The 23824-nt window shown below is 53.8% G+C and overlaps 2 protein-coding genes across 3 annotated transcripts in view; both read right to left on the bottom strand.

Moving 5' to 3' along the window:
* The window catches only part of LOC122546658 (RAS guanyl-releasing protein 2-like), a 129882-nt gene that overhangs the window by 84859 nt on the left and 21199 nt on the right, over nt 1–23824 (bottom strand). The gene's annotated exons all lie outside the window — the stretch shown is intronic.
* LOC148136206 (uncharacterized) overlaps nt 1–23824 on the bottom strand; it is a 47263-nt gene that overhangs the window by 8424 nt on the left and 15015 nt on the right. The window contains exons 2-4 of the mRNA XM_087983597.1: nt 9061–9443; nt 7164–7444; nt 6768–7128 (exon numbers count right to left, since the gene is read on the bottom strand). Coding sequence (XP_087839723.1) covers nt 6768–7128; nt 7164–7444; nt 9061–9443 — 1025 coding nt within the window. The remainder of the gene's footprint in view (nt 1–6767; nt 7129–7163; nt 7445–9060; nt 9444–23824) is intronic.

Below are 23824 nucleotides of genomic sequence, written 5' to 3'. Positions count from 1 at the left end.
GCGCCGCACTGTCGGGAGGGTCAGTACTGAGGGAGCGCCGCACTGTCGGGAGGGTCAGTACTGAGGGAGTGCCGCACTGTCGGAGGGTCAATACTGAGGGAGCGCCGCACTGTCGGAGGTCAGTACTGAGGGAGTGCCTCACTGTCGGAGGGTCTGCACTGAGGGAGTGCCGCACTGTCGGAGGGTCAGTACTGAGGGAGCGCCGCACTGTCGGAGGGTCGGTACTGAGGGAGTGCTGTACTGTCGGTGGGTCAGTACAGAGGGAGTGCCGCACTTCGGAGGGTCAGTACTGAGGGAGTGCCACACTGTCGGAGGGTCAGTACTGAGGGAATGCTGCAATGTCGGAGGGTCTGTGCTGAGGGAATGCCGCACTGTCGGAGGGTCAGTACTGAGGGAATGCCGCACCGTCGGAGGGTCAGTACTGAGGGAGCGCCGCACAGTCTGAGGTTCAGTACTGAGGGAGCGCCGCACTGTCGGAGGGTCAATACTGATGGAGCGCCGCACTGTCGGAGGTCAGTACTGAGGGAGTGCCTCACTGTCGGAGGGTCTGTACTGAGGGAGTGCCGCACTGTCGGAGGGTCAGTACTGAGGGAGCGCCGCACTGTCGGAGGGTCGGTACTGAGGGAGTGCTGTACTGTCGGTGGGTCAGTACAGAGGGAGTGCCGCACTTCGGAGGGTCAGTACTGAGGGAGTGCCACACTGTCGGAGGGTCAGTACTGAGGGAGTGCCGCACTGTCAGAGGGTCAGTGCTGAGGGAGTGCCGCACTGTCGGAGGGTCAGTACTGAGGGAGTGCCGCACTGTCGGAGGGTCAGTACTGAGGGAATGCTGCAATGTCGGAGTGCCTGTGCTGAGGGAATGCCGCACTGTCGGAGGGTCAGTACTGAGGGAATGCCGCACCGTCGGAGGGTCAGTACTGAGGGAGCGCCGCACAGTCTGAGGTTCAGTACTGAGGGAGTGCTGCACTGTCGGAGTGTCAGTACTGAGGGAGCGCCGCACTGTCGGAGGGTCAGTACTGAGGGAGTGCCGCACTGTCAGAGGGTCAGAACTGAGGGAGTGCCGCACTTTCGGAGGGTCAGTACTGAGGGAGCGGCGCACTGTCGGAGGGTCAGTGCTGAGGGAGTGCTGCACTGTCGGAGGGTCAGTACTGAGGGAGTGCCGCACTGTCAGAGTGTCAGTACTGAGGGAATGCTGCACTGTCGGAGGGTCAGTACTGAGGGAGAGCCGCACTGTCGGAGGGTCAGTACTGAGGGAGTGCCGCACTGTCAGTGTGTCAGTGCTCAGGGAGTGCTGTACTGTCGGAGGGTCAGTGCTGAGGGAGCGCCACACTGTCGGAGGGTCAGTACTGAGGGAGTGCCGCACTGTCAGAGTGTCAGTACTGAAGGAGTGCCGCACTGTCGGAGGGTCAGTACTGAGGGAGAGCCACACTGTCAGGGTGTCAGTGCTGAGGGAGTGCTGTACTGTCAGAGGGTCAGTGCTGAGGGAGCGCCACACTGTCGGAGGGCCAGTACTGAGGGAGTGCTGCACTGTCGGAGTGTCAGTACTGAGGGAGTGCCGCACTGTCGGAGGTTCAGTACTGAGGGAGCGCCATACTGTCAGAGGGTCAGAACTGAGGGAGTGCCGCACTGTCAGAGGGTCAGTACTGAGGGATCGCCGCACTGTTGGAGGGTCAGTACTGAGGGAGAGCCGCACCGTCGGAGGGTCAGTACTGAGGGAGTGCCGCACTGTCGGAGGGTCAGTGCTGAGGGAGAGTCGCACTGTCGGAGGGTCAGTACTGAGGGAGTGCCGCACTGTTGGAGGGTCAGTACTGAGGGAGCGCCGCACTGTCGGAGGGTCTGTGTTGAGGGAGTGCAGCACTGTCAGAGGGTCAGTACTGAGGGAGAGCCGCACTGTCGGAGGGTCAGTACTGAGGGAGTGCCGCACTGTCGGAGGGTCAGTACTGAGGGAGCGCCGCACTGTCGGGAGGGTCAGTACTGAGGGAGTGCCGCACTGTCGGAGGGTCAATACTGAGGGAGCGCCGCACTGTCGGAGGTCAGTACTGAGGGAGAGCCGCACCGTCGGAGGGTCAGTACTGAGGGAGTGCCGCACTGTCGGAGTGTCAGTGCTGAGGGAGTGCTGTACTGTCGGAGGGTCAGTGCTGAGGGAGGGCCACACTGTCGGAGGTCCAGTACTGAGGGAGTGCTGCACTGTCGGAGTGTCAGTACTGAGGGAGCGCCATACTGTCAGAGGGTCAGAACTGAGGGAGTGCCGCACTGTCAGAGGGTCAGTACTGAGGGAGCGCCGCACTGTTGGAGGGTCAGTACTGAGGGAGAGCCGCACCGTCGGAGGGTCAGTACTGAGGGAGTGCCGCACTGTCGGAGGGTCAGTGCTGAGGGAGAGTCGCACTGTCGGAGGGTCAGTACTGAGGGAGTGCCGCACTGTTGGAGGGTCAGTACTGAGGGAGCGCCGCACTGTCGGAGGGTCTGTGTTGAGGGAGCGCCGCACTGTCGGGAGGGTCAGTACTGAGGGAGCGCCGCACTGTCGGGAGGGTCAGTACTGAGGGAGTGCCGCACTGTCGGAGGGTCAATACTGAGGGAGCGCCGCACTGTCGGAGGTCAGTACTGAGGGAGTGCCTCACTGTCGGAGGGTCTGCACTGAGGGAGTGCCGCACTGTCGGAGGGTCAGTACTGAGGGAGCGCCGCACTGTCGGAGGGTCGGTACTGAGGGAGTGCTGTACTGTCGGTGGGTCAGTACAGAGGGAGTGCCGCACTTCGGAGGGTCAGTACTGAGGGAGTGCCACACTGTCGGAGGGTCAGTACTGAGGGAATGCTGCAATGTCGGAGGGTCTGTGCTGAGGGAATGCCGCACTGTCGGAGGGTCAGTACTGAGGGAATGCCGCACCGTCGGAGGGTCAGTACTGAGGGAGCGCCGCACAGTCTGAGGTTCAGTACTGAGGGAGCGCCGCACTGTCGGAGGGTCAATACTGATGGAGCGCCGCACTGTCGGAGGTCAGTACTGAGGGAGTGCCTCACTGTCGGAGGGTCTGTACTGAGGGAGTGCCGCACTGTCGGAGGGTCAGTACTGAGGGAGCGCCGCACTGTCGGAGGGTCGGTACTGAGGGAGTGCTGTACTGTCGGTGGGTCAGTACAGAGGGAGTGCCGCACTTCGGAGGGTCAGTACTGAGGGAGTGCCACACTGTCGGAGGGTCAGTACTGAGGGAGTGCCGCACTGTCAGAGGGTCAGTGCTGAGGGAGTGCCGCACTGTCGGAGGGTCAGTACTGAGGGAGTGCCGCACTGTCGGAGGGTCAGTACTGAGGGAATGCTGCAATGTCGGAGTGCCTGTGCTGAGGGAATGCCGCACTGTCGGAGGGTCAGTACTGAGGGAATGCCGCACTGTCGGAGGGTCAGTACTGAGGGAGCGCCGCACAGTCTGAGGTTCAGTACTGAGGGAGTGCTGCACTGTCGGAGTGTCAGTACTGAGGGAGCGCCGCACTGTCGGAGGGTCAGTACTGAGGGAGTGCCGCACTGTCAGAGGGTCAGTACTGAGGGAGCGCCGCACTGTCGGAGGGTCAGTGCTGAGAGAGAGTCGCACTGTCGGAGGGTCAGTACTGAGGGAGAGCCGCACTGTCGGAGGGTCAGTACTGAGGGAGTGCCGCACTGTCGGAGGGTCAGTGCTGAGGGAGCGCCGCACTGTTGGGAGGGTCAGTACTGAGGGAGTGCCGCACTGTCGGAGGGTCAATACTGAGGGAGTGCCGCACTGTTGGAGGGTCAGTACTGAGGGAGTGCCTCACTGTCGGAGGGTCTGTACTGAGGGAGTGCCGCACTGTCGGAGGGTCAGTACTGAGGGAGCGCCGCACTGTCGGTGGGTCAGTACAGAGGGAGTGCCGCACTTCGGAGGGTCAGTACTGAGGGAGTGCCACACTGTCGGAGGGTCAGTACTGAGGGAGTGCCGCACTGTCGGAGGGTCAGTGCTGAGGGTGTGCTGCACTGTCGGAGGGTCAGTCCTGAGGGAATGCTGCAATGTCGGAGGGTCAGTACTGAGGGAATGCCGCACTGTCGGAGGGTCAGTACTGAGGGAATGCCGCACTGTCGGAGGGTCAGTACTGAGGGTGTGCTGCACTGTCGGAGGGTCAGTACTGAGGGAATGCTACAATGTCGGAGGGTCAGTACTGAGGGAATGCCGCACTGTCGGAGGGTCAGTACTGAGGGAATGCCGCACTGTCGGAGGGTCAGTACTGAGGGAATGCTGCAATGTCGGAGGGTCAGTGCTGAGGGAATGCCGCACTGTCGGAGGGTCAGTACTGAGGGAGTGCCACACTGTCGGAGGGTCTGTGCTGAGGGAATGCCGCACTGTCGGAGAGTCAGTGCTGAGAGAGTGCCACACTGTCAGAGGGTCAGTACTGAGGGAATGCCGCACTGTCGGAGGGTCAGTACTGAGGGAGTGCCACACTGTCGGAGGGTCAGTGCTGAGGGAGTGCCGCACTGTCGGAGAGTCAGTGCTGAGGGAGCGCCGCACTGTCACAGGGTCAGTGCTGAGGGAGTGCCGCACTGTCGGAGGGTCAGTACTGAGAGAGTGCCGCACTGTCGTAGGGTCACTACTGAGGGAGTGTTCATCCAGAATAAGTGCTGCTCTGTTGTATGAAATTCCATGGAAGTCCATCAGAGGGACTCTCCCGTTACTGAATTCAGTGCCACGTTACATGAAACCTGCTGCCCGATATATGGGCTGGCTCATCGGGCTGCTGTTTAACTACACAGACACACAAATGCTCAGCATCGACACAAACTGACTGACAGAGACGTACACATATGTACCTACACACAGACATAGACACACACACACAGACTTAGCTACACACACAAAAACACACAGATATACAGTTAGAAATCACAGAGATACATACAGGCACAGATATGCACAGAGAGACACATACATACACATACACATAGATACACTCACATAGACATAGATATACGCACATACACATGGATACACTCGCATCGACATAGATATACACACATACACATGGATACACACATGGGTATAGATACACATACAAAGATATTCACAGACATAGATACACACAGAGACATAGCTACACTTGCAAAAGCAAAGACAGAGACACTCACAGAGACACACACACACAGAGACACACACACACGGCGACACACACACAGAGACACACACACACACAGACACGCACACACAGAGACACGCACACACAGAGACGCAAACAGAGACACACACACACAGAGACACACACACGGAGACACAAACAGAGACACACACACACACAGACACACACACGGAGACACAAACAGAGACACACACACACAGAGACACACACACGGAGACACAAACAGAGACACACACACAGAGACACACACACGGAGACACAAACAGAGACACACACACACGGAGACACACACACGGAGACACAAACAGAGACACACACACACACAGAGACACGCACACACAGAGACGCAAACAGAGACACACACACACAGAGACACACACACGGAGACACAAACAGAGACACACACACACAGAGACACACACACGGAGACACAAACAGAGACACACACACACGGAGACATACACACGGAGACACAAACAGAGTCACACACACACGGAGACACACACACACACAGACACGCACACACAGAGACACGCACACACAGAGACACAAACAGAGACACACACACACAGAGACACACACACACGGAGACACACACACAGAGACACACACACAGAGACACACACACACAGAGACACACACACAGAGACACAAACAGAGACAAACACACACAGAGACACACACACACGGAGACACACACACACGGAGACACACACACAGAGACACACACACACAGAGACACGCACACACAGAGACACACACACACAGAGAGACACAAACAGAGACAAACACACACAGAGACACACACACGGAGACACAAACAGAGACACGCACACACAGAGACACACACACACAGAGACACGCACACACAGAGACACACACACACACAGACACAAACAGAGACAAACACACACAGAGACACACACACACGGAGACACACACACAGAGACACAAACAGAGACACACACACACAGAGACACACACACACGGAGACACACACACAGAGACACACACACACAGAGACACGCACACACAGAGACACACACACACAGAGAGACACAAACAGAGACAAACACACACAGAGACACACACACGGAGACACAAACAGAGACACGCACACACAGAGACACACACACACAGAGACACGCACACACAGAGACACACACACACACAGACACAAACAGAGACAAACACACACAGAGACACACACACGGAGACACAAACAGAGACACGCACACACGGAGACACACACACACGGAGACACACACACACGGAGACACAAACAGAGACAAACACACACAGAGACACACAAACAGAGACACACACACACACAGACACACACACACGGAGACACACACACACGGAGACACACACACACGGAGACACACACACAGAGACACACACAGAGACACACACACACAGAGACACGCACACACAGAGACACACACACACACAGACACAAACAGAGACAAACACACACAGAGACACACACACGGAGACACAAACAGAGACACGCACACACGGAGACACACACACACGGAGACACACACACACGGAGACACAAACAGAGACAAACACACACAGAGACACACACACGGAGACACAAACAGAGACACACACACACACAGACACACACACACGGAGACACGCACACACGGAGACACACACACACGGAGACACACACACACGGAGACACACACACACACAGACACAGAGACAAACACACACAGAGACACACACACGGAGACACAAACAGAGACACGCACACACGGAGACACACACACACAGAGACACACACACACACAGACACAAACAGAGACAAACACACACAGAGACACACACACGGAGACACAAACAGAGACACACACACACAGAGACACACACACACGGAGACACACACACAGAGACACACACACACAGAGACACGCACACACAGAGACACACACACACACAGACACAAACAGAGACAAACACACACAGAGACACACACACGGAGACACAAACAGAGACACGCTCACACGGAGACACACACACACGGAGACACGCACACACGGAGACACACACACACGGAGACACACACACACACAGACACGCACACACAGAGACACGCACACACAGAGACACAAACAGAGACACACACACACAGAGACACACACACACACAGACACGCACACACAGAGACACGCACACACAGAGACACACACACACACAGACACAAACAGAGACAAACACACACAGAGACACGCACACACAGAGACACAAACAGAGACACACACACACAGAGACACACACACACACAGACACGCACACACAGAGACACACACACACGGAGACACACACACAGAGACACGCACACACAGAGACACGCACACACAGAGACACACACACACACAGACACAAACAGAGACAAACACACACAGAGACACACACACGGAGACACAAACAGAGACACGCACACACGGAGACACACACACACGGAGACACACACACACGGAGACACAAACAGAGACACACACACACTGAGACACGCACACAGAGAGACACAAACAGAGACACACACATACAGAGTCACACACACACGGAGACACACACACACGGAGACACACACACACACAGACACGCACACACAGAGACACGCACACACAGAGACACAAACAGAGACACGCACACACGGAGACACACACACAGAGACACACACACACAGAGACACGCACACACAGAGACACACACACACACAGACACAAACAGAGACAAACACACACAGAGACACACACACGGAGACACAAACAGAGACACGCACACACGGAGACACACACACACGGAGACACACACACAGAGAGACACAAACAGAGACAAACACACACAGAGACACACACACGGAGACACAAACAGAGACACGCACACACGGAGACACACACACACGGAGACACACACACACGGAGACACAAACAGAGACACACACACACGGAGACACACACACACGGAGACACACACACACGGAGACACAAACAGAGACACACACACACTGAGACACGCACACAGAGAGACACAAACAGAGACACACACACACAGAGACACGCACACACAGAGACACGCACACACGGAGACACACACACACACAGACACAAACAGAGACAAACACACACAGAGACACACACACGGAGACACAAACAGAGACACACACACACTGAGACACGCACACACAGAGACACGCACACACGGAGACACACACACACGGAGACACACACACAGAGAGACACAAACAGAGACACACACACACGGAGACACACACACAGAGACACACACACACAGAGACACGCACACACAGAGACACACACACACACAGACACAAACAGAGACAAACACACACAGAGACACACACACGGAGACACAAACAGAGACACGCACACACGGAGACACACACACACGGAGACACATACACAGAGAGACACAAACAGAGACAAACACACACAGAGACACACACACGGAGACACAAACAGAGACACGCACACACGGAGACACACACACACGGAGACACACACACACGGAGACACAAACAGAGACACGCACACACGGAGACACACACACACGGAGACACACACACACGGAGACACAAACAGAGACACACACACACTGAGACACGCACACAGAGAGACACAAACAGAGACACACACACACAGAGACACGCACACACAGAGACACGCACACACGGAGACACACACACACACAGACACAAACAGAGACAAACACACACAGAGACACACACACGGAGACACAAACAGAGACACACACACACTGAGACACGCACACACAGAGACACGCACACACGGAGACACACACACACGGAGACACACACACAGAGAGACACAAACAGAGACACACACACACAGAGACACGCACACACAGAGACACGCACACACGGAGACACACACACACGGAGACACACACACAGAGAGACACAAACAGAGACACACACACACAGAGACACACACACGGAGACACAAACAGAGACACACACACACAGAGAGACACAAACAGAGACACACACACACACAGACACGCACACACAGAGACACACACATGGAGACACAAACAGAGACACACACACACAGAGACACACACACACGGAGACACACACACACGGAGACACACACACACAGAGTCACACACACACGGAGACACAAACAGAGACACACACACACAGAGACACACACCACGGAGACACACACACACGGAGACATGCACACACAGAGACACACACACACAGAGACACACACAGAGACACACACACACACACAGAGACACACACACGGAGACACAAACAGAGACTCACACACACAGAGTCACACACACACGGAGACACAAACAGAGACACGCGCACACAGAGAAACGCACACACAGAGACACGCACACACAGAGACACGCGCACACAGAGACACACACAGAGACACACACACACACACAGAGACACACACACGGAGACACGCACACACAGAGACACGCGCACACAGAGACACACACAGAGACACACACACACACACAGAGACACACACACGGAGACACAAACAGAGACTCACACACACAGAGTCACACACACACAGAGACACACACACAGAGACACGCGCACACAGAGACACGCACACACAGAGACACGCACACACAGACACACACAGACACACACACAGAGACACAAACAGAGAAAGACAGACAGAGACACTCACAGAGACATGCACACACAGAGACATGCACAGAGACACTCACAGACAGACACTCACAGAGACACACACAGACAGACACACAGGCAGAGACACTCACAGAGACACGCACAGAGATACGCACAGACAGAGACACTCACAGAGACAGACACTCACAGAGACACGCACAGACAGACACTCACAGAGACACACACAGACAGAGACACGCACAGAGACACGCACAGAGACACTCACAGAGACACACACAGAGAGACACACAGGCAGAGACACTCACAGAGACACACACAGACAGACACACAGACAGAGACACTCACAGACAGACACTCACAGAGACAGACACACAGACACACAGGCAGAGACATGCACAGACAGACACTCACAGAGACACACGCAGACAGACACACAGGCAGAGACACTCATAGAGACATGCACAGACAGACACTCACAGAGACACACACAGACATAGACACGCACAGACAGACACTCACAGAGACACACACAGACAGACACACAGGCAGAGACACTCACAGAGGCACACACAGAGACACTCACAGACAGACACTCACAGAGGCACACACAGACACACTCACAGACAGACACTCACAGAGACACACACAGACACTCACATACACACAGGCAGAGACACTCACAGAGACACACGCAGACAGACACACAGGCAGAGACACTCATAGAGACATGCACAGACAGACACTCACAGAGACACACGCAGACAGACACACAGGCAGAGACACTCATAGAGACATGCACAGACAGACACTCACAGAGACACACACAGACAGAGACACGCACAGACAGACACTCACAGAGACACACACAGACAGACACACAGGCAGAGACACTCACAGACACGCACAGACAGACACTCACAGAGACACACACAGACAGACACACAGGCAGAGACACTCACAGAGACACTCACAGAGACACGCACAAACAGAGATATGCACACACAGAGACACGCACACACGGAGACACACACACACACAGACACAAACAGAGACAAACACACACAGAGACACACACACGGAGACACAAACAGAGACACACACACACTGAGACACGCACACACAGAGACACGCACACACGGAGACACACACACACGGAGACACACACACAGAGAGACACAAACAGAGACACACACACACAGAGACACGCACACACAGAGACACGCACACACGGAGACACACACACACGGAGACACACACACAGAGAGACACAAACAGAGACACACACACACAGAGACACACACACGGAGACACAAACAGAGACACACACACACAGAGAGACACAAACAGAGACACACACACACACAGACACGCACACACAGAGACACACACATGGAGACACAAACAGAGACACACACACACAGAGACACACACACACGGAGACACACACACACGGAGACACACACACACAGAGTCACACACACACGGAGACACAAACAGAGACACACACACACAGAGACACACACCACGGAGACACACACACACGGAGACATGCACACACAGAGACACACACACACAGAGACACACACAGAGACACACACACACACACAGAGACACACACACGGAGACACAAACAGAGACTCACACACACAGAGTCACACACACACGGAGACACAAACAGAGACACGCGCACACAGAGAAACGCACACACAGAGACACGCACACACAGAGACACGCGCACACAGAGACACACACAGAGACACACACACACACACAGAGACACACACACGGAGACACGCACACACAGAGACACGCGCACACAGAGACACACACAGAGACACACACACACACACAGAGACACACACACGGAGACACAAACAGAGACTCACACACACAGAGTCACACACACACAGAGACACACACACAGAGACACGCGCACACAGAGACACGCACACACAGAGACACGCACACACAGACACACACAGACACACACACAGAGACACAAACAGAGAAAGACAGACAGAGACACTCACAGAGACATGCACACACAGAGACATGCACAGAGACACTCACAGACAGACACTCACAGAGACACACACAGACAGACACACAGGCAGAGACACTCACAGAGACACGCACAGAGATACGCACAGACAGAGACACTCACAGAGACAGACACTCACAGAGACACGCACAGACAGACACTCACAGAGACACACACAGACAGAGACACGCACAGAGACACGCACAGAGACACTCACAGAGACACACACAGAGAGACACACAGGCAGAGACACTCACAGAGACACACACAGACAGACACACAGACAGAGACACTCACAGACAGACACTCACAGAGACAGACACACAGACACACAGGCAGAGACATGCACAGACAGACACTCACAGAGACACACGCAGACAGACACACAGGCAGAGACACTCATAGAGACATGCACAGACAGACACTCACAGAGACACACACAGACATAGACACGCACAGACAGACACTCACAGAGACACACACAGACAGACACACAGGCAGAGACACTCACAGAGGCACACACAGAGACACTCACAGACAGACACTCACAGAGGCACACACAGACACACTCACAGACAGACACTCACAGAGACACACACAGACACTCACATACACACAGGCAGAGACACTCACAGAGACACACGCAGACAGACACACAGGCAGAGACACTCATAGAGACATGCACAGACAGACACTCACAGAGACACACGCAGACAGACACACAGGCAGAGACACTCATAGAGACATGCACAGACAGACACTCACAGAGACACACACAGACAGAGACACGCACAGACAGACACTCACAGAGACACACACAGACAGACACACAGGCAGAGACACTCACAGACACGCACAGACAGACACTCACAGAGACACACACAGACAGACACACAGGCAGAGACACTCACAGAGACACTCACAGAGACACGCACAAACAGAGATATGCACACACAGAGACACGCACAGAGACACTCTCAGACACTCACAGAGACACACACAGACAGACACACAGGCAGAGACACTCACAGACACACGCACACACAGAGACATGCACACACAAAGACACGCACAGAAACACTCACAGAGACATGCACAGACAGACACTCACAGAGACACACACAGACCGACACACAGGCAGAGACACTCACAGAGACATGCACAGAGACACGCACAGACAGAGACACTCACAGACAGACACTCACAGAGACACACACAGACAGACACACAGGCAGAGACACTCACAGAGACACACACAGAGACACTCACAGACAGACACTCACAGAGACACACACAGACACTCACACACACACAGGCAGAGACACTCACAGAGACACACACAGACAGACACACAGGCAGAGACACTCACAGAGACACACACAGACACAGACACGCACAGACAGATACTCACAGAGACACACACAGACAGACACAGGCAGAGACACTCAGAGACACGCACAGAGACACTCACAGAGACACACACAGACAGGCACACAGGCAGAGACACTCACAGACAGACACACAGGCAGACACACGCACAGACAGACACACACAGACAGACACTCACAGAGACACACACAGACAGAGACACAGACAGAGACACGCACAGAGACACTCACAGACACTCACAGAGACACACACAGACAGACACACAGGCAGAGACATGCACAGAGACACTCACAGACAGACACACAGACAGAGACACTCACAGAGACACACACACACACAGACACACAGGCAGAGACACACACAGACAGACACACAGGCAGACAAACTCACAGACAGACACTCACAGAGACACACACAGACAGAGACACAGACAGAGACACGCACAGAGACACTCACAGACACTCACAGAGACACACACAGACAGACACACAGGCAGAGACACGCACAGAGACACTCACAGACAGAGACAGACACAGAAATAGATACGTACACAGGCATAGAAACACACACCCTGTCCCGCTAGGCCCAGAGCCTCAAAGGTGGAAAAGTGGTTTGGACAGGCCCGGCAATATGACAATCTCTGAAGGTTAACTCACGAGGTAGCAGCCTGGCGAGGTAGGCCTCAGTGACACGGAGCTGTTGGACAGTGGGGAGAGGCCTCGCTACCCTTCAGAAGCCAGCCGAGTGAGTGTGAGGAGCTGCAGGCTGAGGGACAGTGACAATCACAGTCACATGTGGGCCACTCGGGAACCGTGTCCCACTTAAACCATAGCCGGCTGACAATGAGGCTCCTAGGCTAGGCCTGAGTCTGCGCCTGGCATTGGCCATAGAGTCAAACAGACCCTTCGGCCCAACAAGAACGTTCCGACAGTAATAGTGTTCTAAACTAGACACACCTGCCTGTGCTGGGCCCATGTCCCTCCGAACATTGGCTGTTCATGCACTTATCTAAAATAGAACACCGACAGTGTGGAAACAGGCAGTTCGGTCCAACAACTCCACACCGACCCTCCAATCAGTAACCAACTCAGACACATTCCCCGACACTTACCCCAGACTAATGCACCTAACCTGCACATCCCTGGGCACTATGGGACAAATTATGTGCTAAATTGTCCCATAGTGCCCAGGGATGTGCAGTTTAGGGTGGATTGGCCGTGCTAAATTGTCCCATAGTGCCCTTGGATGTGCAGGTTAGGGTGGATTGGCCATGCTAAATTGTCCCATAGTGCCCAGGGATGTGCAGGTTAGGGTGGATTGGCCGTGCTAAATTGTCCCATAGTGCCCAGGGATGTGCAGGTTAGGGTGGATTGGCCGTGCTAAATTGTCCCATAGCGCCCAGGGATGTGCAGGTTAGGGTGGATTGGCCGTGCTAAATTGTCCCATAGTGCCCAGGGATGTGCAGGTTAGGGTGGATTGGCCGTGCTAAATTGTCCCATAGTGCCCAGGGATGTGCAGGTTTGGGTGGATTAGTCACGGGTAAAATGTAGGGTCATCGTGCAGGGGGTCTGGTGGGATACTCTTCAGATAGTCGGTGTGGACGTACTGGGCCGAAGGGCCTGTTTCCACACTGGAGAGATTGTATGATTGTATTCTACGCTTCTCCATCTTGCGGTCTGAAGAACTGGGGAGAAATGAAAGGAGCGGGTGTCCCCTCCATTCGCCTGAGGGGTTGCGCTGTCAGAGACCGCCCGACAGATGGGAGTGCGTGGGTGGGGGTGGGCAACCGCAAGGGGCAGATCTGACCCATTTCTGCTGGTACTAACAACCAGTTGGATCAGTCTGCAAGTCAAATTATAACCCTGTGCTGACAGCTCAATGCACAGGGTTTTGTCAAGAGTCTAGCTTAATTACGGCCTAGCTGTTGGCATTGAAGCCTTGAAGACAGAGCTGTAAACACAGCGTGTACGCTAGTTGGGGTGTGGTGGGGGACGTGTCTCGGGAGTGGGAAAACGAATAAAACACTTCCACCTTCACCACCTGTGGGGCATTTAGACAGGTTCTTCTAGGCCAGGCCTCGCTAGGCCGTCCTACGTCATCGACCCATTTCCCCCTCCGTACAGGGCAAAGAACTTGCGTTGCTGAACCTGTCCTCCTTCTCCGGAGCGTATTGAGAGTCCCAGTCACCAACTGCGTGTCGTGAAACACGTCGGGTGCTCCAAAAGCCCGCTCATCGAAGGCAGAGATTAGATTCCCTTACATTGTGGAAACTGTCCCTCTGAAGAGTAACCCAGCCAGACCCACTTCCCTCTGACTAATGCATCTGAAGAGAAATTTCTTCTCTCTTATCGTAGGAGAGACGGACTGCTGTTGGAGACGTTCCAGAGGAAGTCCGCTTGGAGCAGGAGTAGGCCATTCAGGCTGTCCATACCTAGTCTGGACTTACATGTGACTCCAGACTCACAGCGGCGAGGTTGGCTCTCGACTGCCCCTCTGAAATGGCCCAGCAAGCCACTGAGTTCAAAGGCAGCAAGGAACAGGCTATAAATGCTGACCCTTTGTCCATGAGAGAATATGTTTTGAACTCACCCCCTCAGCCTCGGATGTTCCAGGGGTTAAAAAAAACATCCCAGCCTATCCTTATAACTCAAATCTCGATAACACCCTTGTCTTTTCCCTGTATTACACGATAAGGTCATATGACAGAAGAGGAGAAATTAGGCCATTCAGCCCATCAAGCCAGCTCCACCATTCGAACATAGCCGGTATGTTTCCCAGGCGAAAGCGTGGGCTGCAGATGCTGGAGATCAGAGTCGAGAGTGTGATGCTGGAAAAGCACAGCAGGTCAGGCAGCATCCGAGGAGCAGGAGAAACGACGGTTCGGGCAAAAGCCCTTCATCAGGAATGCCCGAAACGTCGATTCTCTTGCTCCTCGGATGCTGCCTGACCTGCTGTGCTTTTCCAGCACCACACTCGCAGCTTTATCGGTCAGAGTATTGAGTACAGGAGTTGGGAGGTCATGTTGCGGCTGTACAGGACATTGGTTAGGCCACTGTTGGAATATTGCGTGCAATTCTGGTCTCCTTCCTATCGGAAAGATGTTGTGAAACTTGAAAGGGTTCAGAAAAGATTTACAAGGATGTTGCCAGGGTTGGAGGGTTTGAGCTCCAGGGAGAGGCTGAACAGGCTGGGGCTGTTTTCCCTGGAGCGTCGGAGGCTGAGGGGTGACCTTATAGAGGTTTATAAAATCGTGAGGGGCACGGACAGGGTAAATGGACAAGGTCTTTTCCCTCTGGGGTGGGGGAGTCCAGAACTAGAGGGCTTAGGTTTAGGGTGAGAGAGGGAAAGATTTAAAAGGGACCTAAGGGGCAACTTTTTCACCCAGAGGGTGGTGCGTGTATGGAATGACCTGCCAGAGGAAGTGGTGGAGGCTGGTACAATGACAACATTTAAAAGGCATCTGGATGGGGACAGGAATAGGAAGGGTTTGGAGGGATATGGGCCAAGTGCTGGCAAGTGGGACTGGATTGAGTTGGGATATCTGGTCGGCATGGACGGGTTGGGCCGAAGGGTCTGTTTCTGTGCTGTACATCTCTGACTCTAACTTCCTGTGGACTACCTTAAGAAGGGAATTGGAGCTGGACACAGCCCTCCAGCTTTATAACTGTGGCCAGGCAGCTTCCGCCTCCCGCCCCCCACCTGCCTCCAAGACTCTTGCAATAGTGGACAATGTGCTGTTGTGTCCTCTTCAACATTGCTGGGCCCGCGTGTTAATACTTCACACTGGTGCATGAGTACAGATACCTTCAGGCCTAATGGGGCCCAATACCTCGCAGGCCCTCAACGATTGCCCCTTTTCTGACCAAAGTGGATGAACTCAGCTTTCTGCTCGCTGCAGTCCATCTGCCAGATCTTAGTCCACTCTCGGGCTCTCGCAGAGACACAGAATGCCTTGCCAGAGCCATGCATTTGGGGCGGCACGGTGGCTCAGTGGTTACCTCATGGCACCAGGGACCCGGGTTCGATCCCACCCTCGGGCGACTGTCTGTGTGGACCTTGTACGTTCTCACCACGGGTCTGCGAGGGGTTTCCTCCGGGTGCTCCGGTTTCCTCCCACAATCCAAAGGTGTGCAGGTTAGGGTGGATTGGCCGTGCTAAATTGTCCCATAGTGCCCAGGGATGTGCAGGTTAGGGTGGATTGGCCGTGCTAAATTGTCCCATAGTATCCAGGGATGTGCAGGTTAGGGTGGATTGGCCGTGCTAAATTGTCCCATAGTATCCAGGGATGTGCAGGTTAGGGTGGATTGGCCGTGCTAAATTGCACCATAGTGCCCAGGGATGTGCAGGTTAGGGTGGATTGGCCATGCTAAATTGCCCCATAGTGTCCAGGGATGTGCAGGTTAGGGTGGATTGGCCGTGCTAAATTGTCCCATAGTGCCCAGGGATGTGTAGGTTAGGGTGGATTGGCCGTACTAAATTGTCCAATAGTGCCCAGGGATGTGCAGGTTAGGGTGGATTGGCCGTGCTAAATTGTCCCATAGTGTCCAGGGATGTGCAGGTTAGGGTGGATTGGCCGTGCTAAATTGTCCCATAGTGTACAGGGATGTGCAGGTTAGGGTGGACTGGCCATGCTAAATTGTCCCATAGTGCCCAGGGATGTACAGGTTAGGGTGGATTGGCCATGCTAAATTGTCCCATAGTGCCCAGGGATGTGCAGGTTAGGGTGGATTGGCCATGCTAAATTGTTCTACAGTGCCCAGGGATGTACAGGTTAGGGTGGATTGGCCGTGCTAAATTGTCCCACAGTGCCCAGGGATGTGCAGGTTAGGGTGGATTGGCCATGCTAAATTGTTCTACAGTGCCCAGGGATGTGCAGGTTAGGGTGGATTAGCCGTGCTAAATTGTCCCATAGTGTCCAGGGATGTGCAGGTTAGGGTGGATTGGCCGTGCTAAATTGTCCCATAGTGTCCCGGGATGTGCAGGTTAGGGTGGATTGGCCGTGCTAAATTGTCCCATAGTGCCCAGGGATGTGCAGGTTAGGGTGGATTGGCCGTGCTAAATTGTCCCATAGTGTCCCGGGATGTGCAGGTTAGGGTGGATTGGCCGTGCTAAATTGTCCCATAGTGCCCAGGGATGTGCAGGTTAGGGTGGATTGGCCGTGCTAAATTGTCCCATAGTGTCCCGGGATGTGCAGGTTAGGGTGGATTGGCCGTGCTAAATTGTCCCATAGTGCCCAGGGATTAGATTAGATTACTTTACAGTGTGGAAACAGGCCCTTCAGCCCAACAAGTCCACACCGCCCCGCCGAAGCGCAACCCACCCATACCCCTACATTTACCCCTTACCTAACACTACGGGCAATTTAGCGTGGCCAATTCACCTGACCTGCACATCTTTGGACTGTGGGAGGAAACCGGAGCACCCGGAGGAAACCCACGCAGACACGGGGAGAACGTGCAAACTCCACACAGTCAGTCGCCTGAGACGGGAATTGAACCCGGGTCTCCGGCGCTGCGAGGCAGCAGTGCTAACCACTGTGCCACCGTGCCACCCACCTGCACCGCCCGGGATGTGCAGGTTAGGGTGGATTGGCCGTGCTAAATTGTCCCATAGTGCCCAGGGATGTGCAGGTTAGGGTGGGTTGACCGTGCTAAATTGTCCCATAGTGTCCCGGGATGTGCAGGTTAGGGTGGATTGGCCGTGCTAAATTGTCCCATAGTGCCCAGGGATGTGCAGGTTAGGGTGGGTTGACCGTGCTAAATTGTCCCATAGTGTCCCGGGATGTGCAGGTTAGGGTGGATTGGCCGTGCTAATTTGTCCCACAGTGCCCAGGGATCTGCAGGTTAGGGTGGATTGGCCGTGCTAAATTGTCCCATACTGCCCAGGGATGTGCAGGTTAGGGTGGATTGGCCGTGCTAATTTGTCCCACAGTGCCCAGGGATGTGCAGGTTAGGGTGGATTGGCCGTGCTAATTTGTCCCACAGTGCCCAGGGATGTGCAGGTTAGGGTGGATTGGCCGTGCTAAATTGTCCCATTGTGCCCATGGATGTGCAGGTTAGGTGTATTAATCTGTGGTAAATGTAGGGGAATGTGTCTGGGTGGGTTACTCTTCAGAGGGTCGGTATGGATTTGTTGGGCCGAAGGGCCTGTTTTCACACTGTCAGGAATCTAATCTAAAAGAACTCAACAGATCGCAGTTCTGCGAGAGCAGTTGCGGCCTAACTCACTTGAAAGGACTGCTGTTCGAAAAGCACAGCCACTAACAGCTACGCTGTGTGATCAGGGCCTGCACACTGAGAACGAAAAGGTGACCACAGATTTCCAGAAATTCTCTTCCAAAAATACAAACATTTTAGCTCAATCTAGCTCACTACAAAGAGACATGCTGATGTCCCTCTTTCACTGCAATATTCAACATCCAAAGATCAATGGTGACTGAAAACCTTCTGCCACAGTTGGTGAGTGATTACCCTGCATCGAAAGAAATTCGAGACAGAGAGAGAGAGACAGAGAGAAAGAGAGAGAGAGATGGAGACAGAGCGATATTGAGTCAGAGAGAAAGAGAGAGACAGAGGCAGGGAGAAATAGAGAGACTGAGAGTGGACAAAGAGTGAGAGAGAGAGAGAGAGAGACTGAGAGCGGGACAGAGAGAGAGAGAGACAGAGAGTGGGACAGACAGACAGAGAGAGACAGAAAGTGGGATAGACAGAGAGAGAGACAGAGAAAGAGACAGAGACAGAGAGAGACAGATTCAGAAACAGAGACAGTGACAGAGAAAGGGAGAGAGAGAGAGACAGAGTGATATTGAGTCAGAGAGAAAGAGAGAGAGACAGAGGCAGGGAGAAATAGAGAGACAGAGGCATGGAGGAGAGAGCGAGAGAAAAAGGTACAGACAGACAGAAAGTCAAACATAGTGAGAGAGATAGAGTCAGAGAGAAAGTGAGAGAGAGATATAGAGAGACATGAGAGAGAGACAAAGTCAGAGATAGTGAGAGAGATTGAGTTGGAGAGGAAAAGAGACACAGAGAGAGAGAGAGAAAGTCAGAGATAGTGAGAGATAGAGTCAGAGAGGAAGAGAGAGAGAGACAGAGAGGAGAGAGACAGAGAGAAGGAGAGTGAGAGAGACAGACAGAAAGAGTTAGAGAGAAAGAGAGCGAGAGAGGCACGGAGAAAGAGAGAGAGATACAGAGAGACACGAGAGAGAGACAAAGTCAGAGATAGTGAGAGAGATTGAGTCGGAGAGGAAAAGAGACAGAGAGAGAGACAGAAAGTCAGAGATAGTGAGAGATAGAGGGAGAGAGAGACAGAGAGGAGAGAGACAGAGAGAAGGAGAGAGAGAGACAGACAGAAAGAGTTAGAGAGAAAGAGAGAGAGATACAGAGAGACATGAGAAAAAGAGAGAAAGTCAGAGATAGTGAGAGAGATAGTCAGAGAGGAAGAGAGAGAGACAGAGAGAAAGAGAGGGACAGAGAGAGAGAGAGAGAGAGAGGCTGAGACAGAGAGAGAGAGAGCGAGAACAATGGTCTACCCTTAGGTTTGGAGCTGACAACGATGGACAAACAATGACATTGTGAAGGTGGGGGAGTTGGTCTTGAGAATGCAGCTGAGATTTTGGAAATAGTTTAGAAAGACACAGAAAGCAGACTGATTATCCAGCCCACCGTGCTGCGCAGGAATCTCTCACAGAGCCAGGCCAGGTCATCCTTATTAATGGGGACCCACTAGCTAGCCTGCCTTCAGAGAGGTGACAATTTGACCGCACCCTGTGTTCAATGGTCCTCAGATAGCAGTGAGGGAGCCCCTCATCGCCCAAGAGTGTGGAGAGGCCTCAGAACAAAGAGGCTGGAGTAGGGACAGCGAGAGAGTTTGGCGTTTACAGTTAAATGGGGCCAAGTCAATGATGTACTGTTTAAGAAGGCTACTGGAGGAGATGCAGTGTAACGAGTTGATAAAACTCAAACATAATCAGGGTGACTGGGCAAGCGGAGAGACGGGGAAAGAGGTTGTTAAACCGGAAAGGGTGCAGAAACAATTCACAAGGGATGACTGAATAGACTGGAGGGTCGGAGGCTGAGGGGTGACCTTATCGCGGTTTATAACATCACGAGGGGCATGGATAGGGTAAATCGACAGAGTCTCTTCCCTGGGGTAGGGGAGTCCAGAACTAGAAGGTGTAGGTTTAGGGTGAGGGGGGAAAAGGTTTAAAAGGGACCTAAGGGGCAACTTTTTCACACAGAGGGTGGAGCGTGTATGGAATGAGCTGCCGGAGGAAGTGGTGGAGGCTGGTACAATGACAACATTTAAAAGGCATCTGGATGGGGACATGAATAGGAAGGGTTTGGAGGGATATGGGCCAAGTGCTGGCAGGTGGGACTAGATTAATTCAGGATATCTGGTCGGCATGGACAGGTTGGACCGAAGGGTCTGTTTCCGGCTCTATGCCTCGGTCATCATGAGATCAATTGATATAGGACTGGACTAAACTCTCACTTCCGATCAGCTACAAATAGCAGAGATCAATAAGGCCAATGTAGATTTGAAAGAGAGTTGGACTCACATTACAGCAAAGAGACCGATCACACAAGCAGTGTGCAGTAAGTATATCAAAAAACAACAGACCAAGACATGTTTCTCTCTGAGAGAGGGACAGAGACAGGGAGAGACACAGAGAGAGAGAGAGAGAGAAAGACAGAGATACAGAGAGAGAGAGAGAGAGAGAGATGGAGACAGAGACAGAGAAAGGCAAAGAGAGAGAGAGAGAGACAATGAGAGGGACAGAGAGACAGATGGAGACAGAGAAAGGCAGAGAGAGAGAGAGACAGTGAGAGAGAGAAAGAAACAGATGGAGACAGAGACAGAGAGAGATAGAAAGACAGTGACAGAGAGAGAGAAGGAGACAGAGACAGAGAAAGACAGAAAGACAGAGAGAGATAAAAAAAAAACAGAGAGAGACAGAGAGCGAGACAGTGAGAGAGAGAGAGATGGAGACAAAGACAGAGAGAGTTAAAAAAAACAGAAAGAGACAGAGAGCGAGACAGTGAGAGAGAGAGACAGTGAAAGAATGAAAGAAATGGAGACAAAGACAAAGAGAGAGATGGAGACAGAGACAGGGAGACAGAGAGAAAGAGAGAGAGAGATGGAGACAGAGAGAAAGAGAGACAAAGAGAGAGACAGAAAGAGAAAGAGAGAGAGAGGGAGAGAGATGGAGGCAGAGACAGAGAGCTGGTGGTGGTATAACCTGAGGCCCACCATGCTCGAGGCAAGGGGAGAGGTGGTGGAGGTTGCACCTTGAGACCGATATGTTGTGGTGCTCAAACAGTTAACCCTCAGGCGGTCACATGACTGCGAGGTGCTGAAATCTGGTCGAGATTACAAGGTGTAACACATCAGTGTGTGATACCACAATGCTGCAATTCGCACAAACTAATTCATTCTCAAGGACACACCCGAAACCTCAAGGCTGCTTCGAGGGCAGCAATAGAGAGAGCTGTGCCCTCACACTCACACTCACCACCGAACCTGTCCCCAAACACTGTTCTCCAACAGGCCAGAGGCTCTTTCACATCTACTGACCCTCCGACAGTGCGGCACTCCCTCAGCACTGACCCTCCGACAGTGCGGCACTCCCTCAGCACTGACCCTCCGACAGTGCGGCACTCCCTCAGCACTGACCCTCCGACAGTGCGGCACTCCGTCAGCACTGACCCTCCGACAGTGCTGCGCTCCCTCAGTACTGACCCTCCGACAGTGCGGCACTCCCTCAGTACTGACCCACTGTTCTCCAACAGGCCAGAGGCTCTTTCACATCTACTGACCCTCTGACAGTGCGGCACTCCCTCAGCACTGACCCTCCGACAGTGCGGCGCTCCCTCAGCACTGACCCTCCGACAGTGCGGCACTCCGTCAGCACTGACCCCCCGACAGTGCGGCACTCCCTCAGCACTGACTCTCCGACAGTGCGGCACTCCCTCAGCACTGACCCTCCGACAGTGCGGCACTCCCTCAGTACTGACCCTCTGACAGTGCGGCATTCCCTCAGTACTGACCCTCCGACAGTGCGGCACTCCCTCAGTACTGACCCTCCGACAGTGCGGCACTCCCTCAGTACTGACCCTCTGACAGTGCGGCACTCCCTCAGCACTGACTCTCCGACAGTGCGGCGCTCCCTCAGTACTGACCCTCCGACAGTGCGGCACTCCCTCAGCACTGACCCTCCGACAGTGCGGCACTCCCTCAGCACTAACCCTCTGACAGTGCGGCACTCCCTCAGTACTGACCCTCCGACAGTGCGGCACTCCCTCAGTACTGACCCTCAGACAGTGCGGCAATCCCTCAGTACTGACCCTCCGACAGTGCGGCACTCCCTCAGCACTGACCCTTCGACAGTGCGGCACTCCCTCAGTACTGACCCTCCGACAGTGCGGCACTCTCTCAGTACTGACCCTTCGACAGTGCAGTGCTCCCTCAGTACTGACCCTCCGACAGTGCGGCACTCCCTCAGTACTGACCCTCCGACAGTGCGGCATTCCCTCAGTACTGACCCTCCGACAGTGCGGCACTCCCTCAGTACTGACCCTCCGACAGTGCGGCACTCC

The sequence above is a fragment of the Chiloscyllium plagiosum genome, unplaced genomic scaffold (assembly GCF_037043375.1).
Source record: "Chiloscyllium plagiosum isolate Xiang-an unplaced genomic scaffold, Cpla_swu_hap1 HiC_scaffold_46, whole genome shotgun sequence".
Classification (NCBI taxonomy): domain Eukaryota; kingdom Metazoa; phylum Chordata; class Chondrichthyes; order Orectolobiformes; family Hemiscylliidae; genus Chiloscyllium; species Chiloscyllium plagiosum.
Note: the sequence above shows the minus strand (reverse complement) of the source record. Positions and strands in the feature narration are given on the sequence as shown.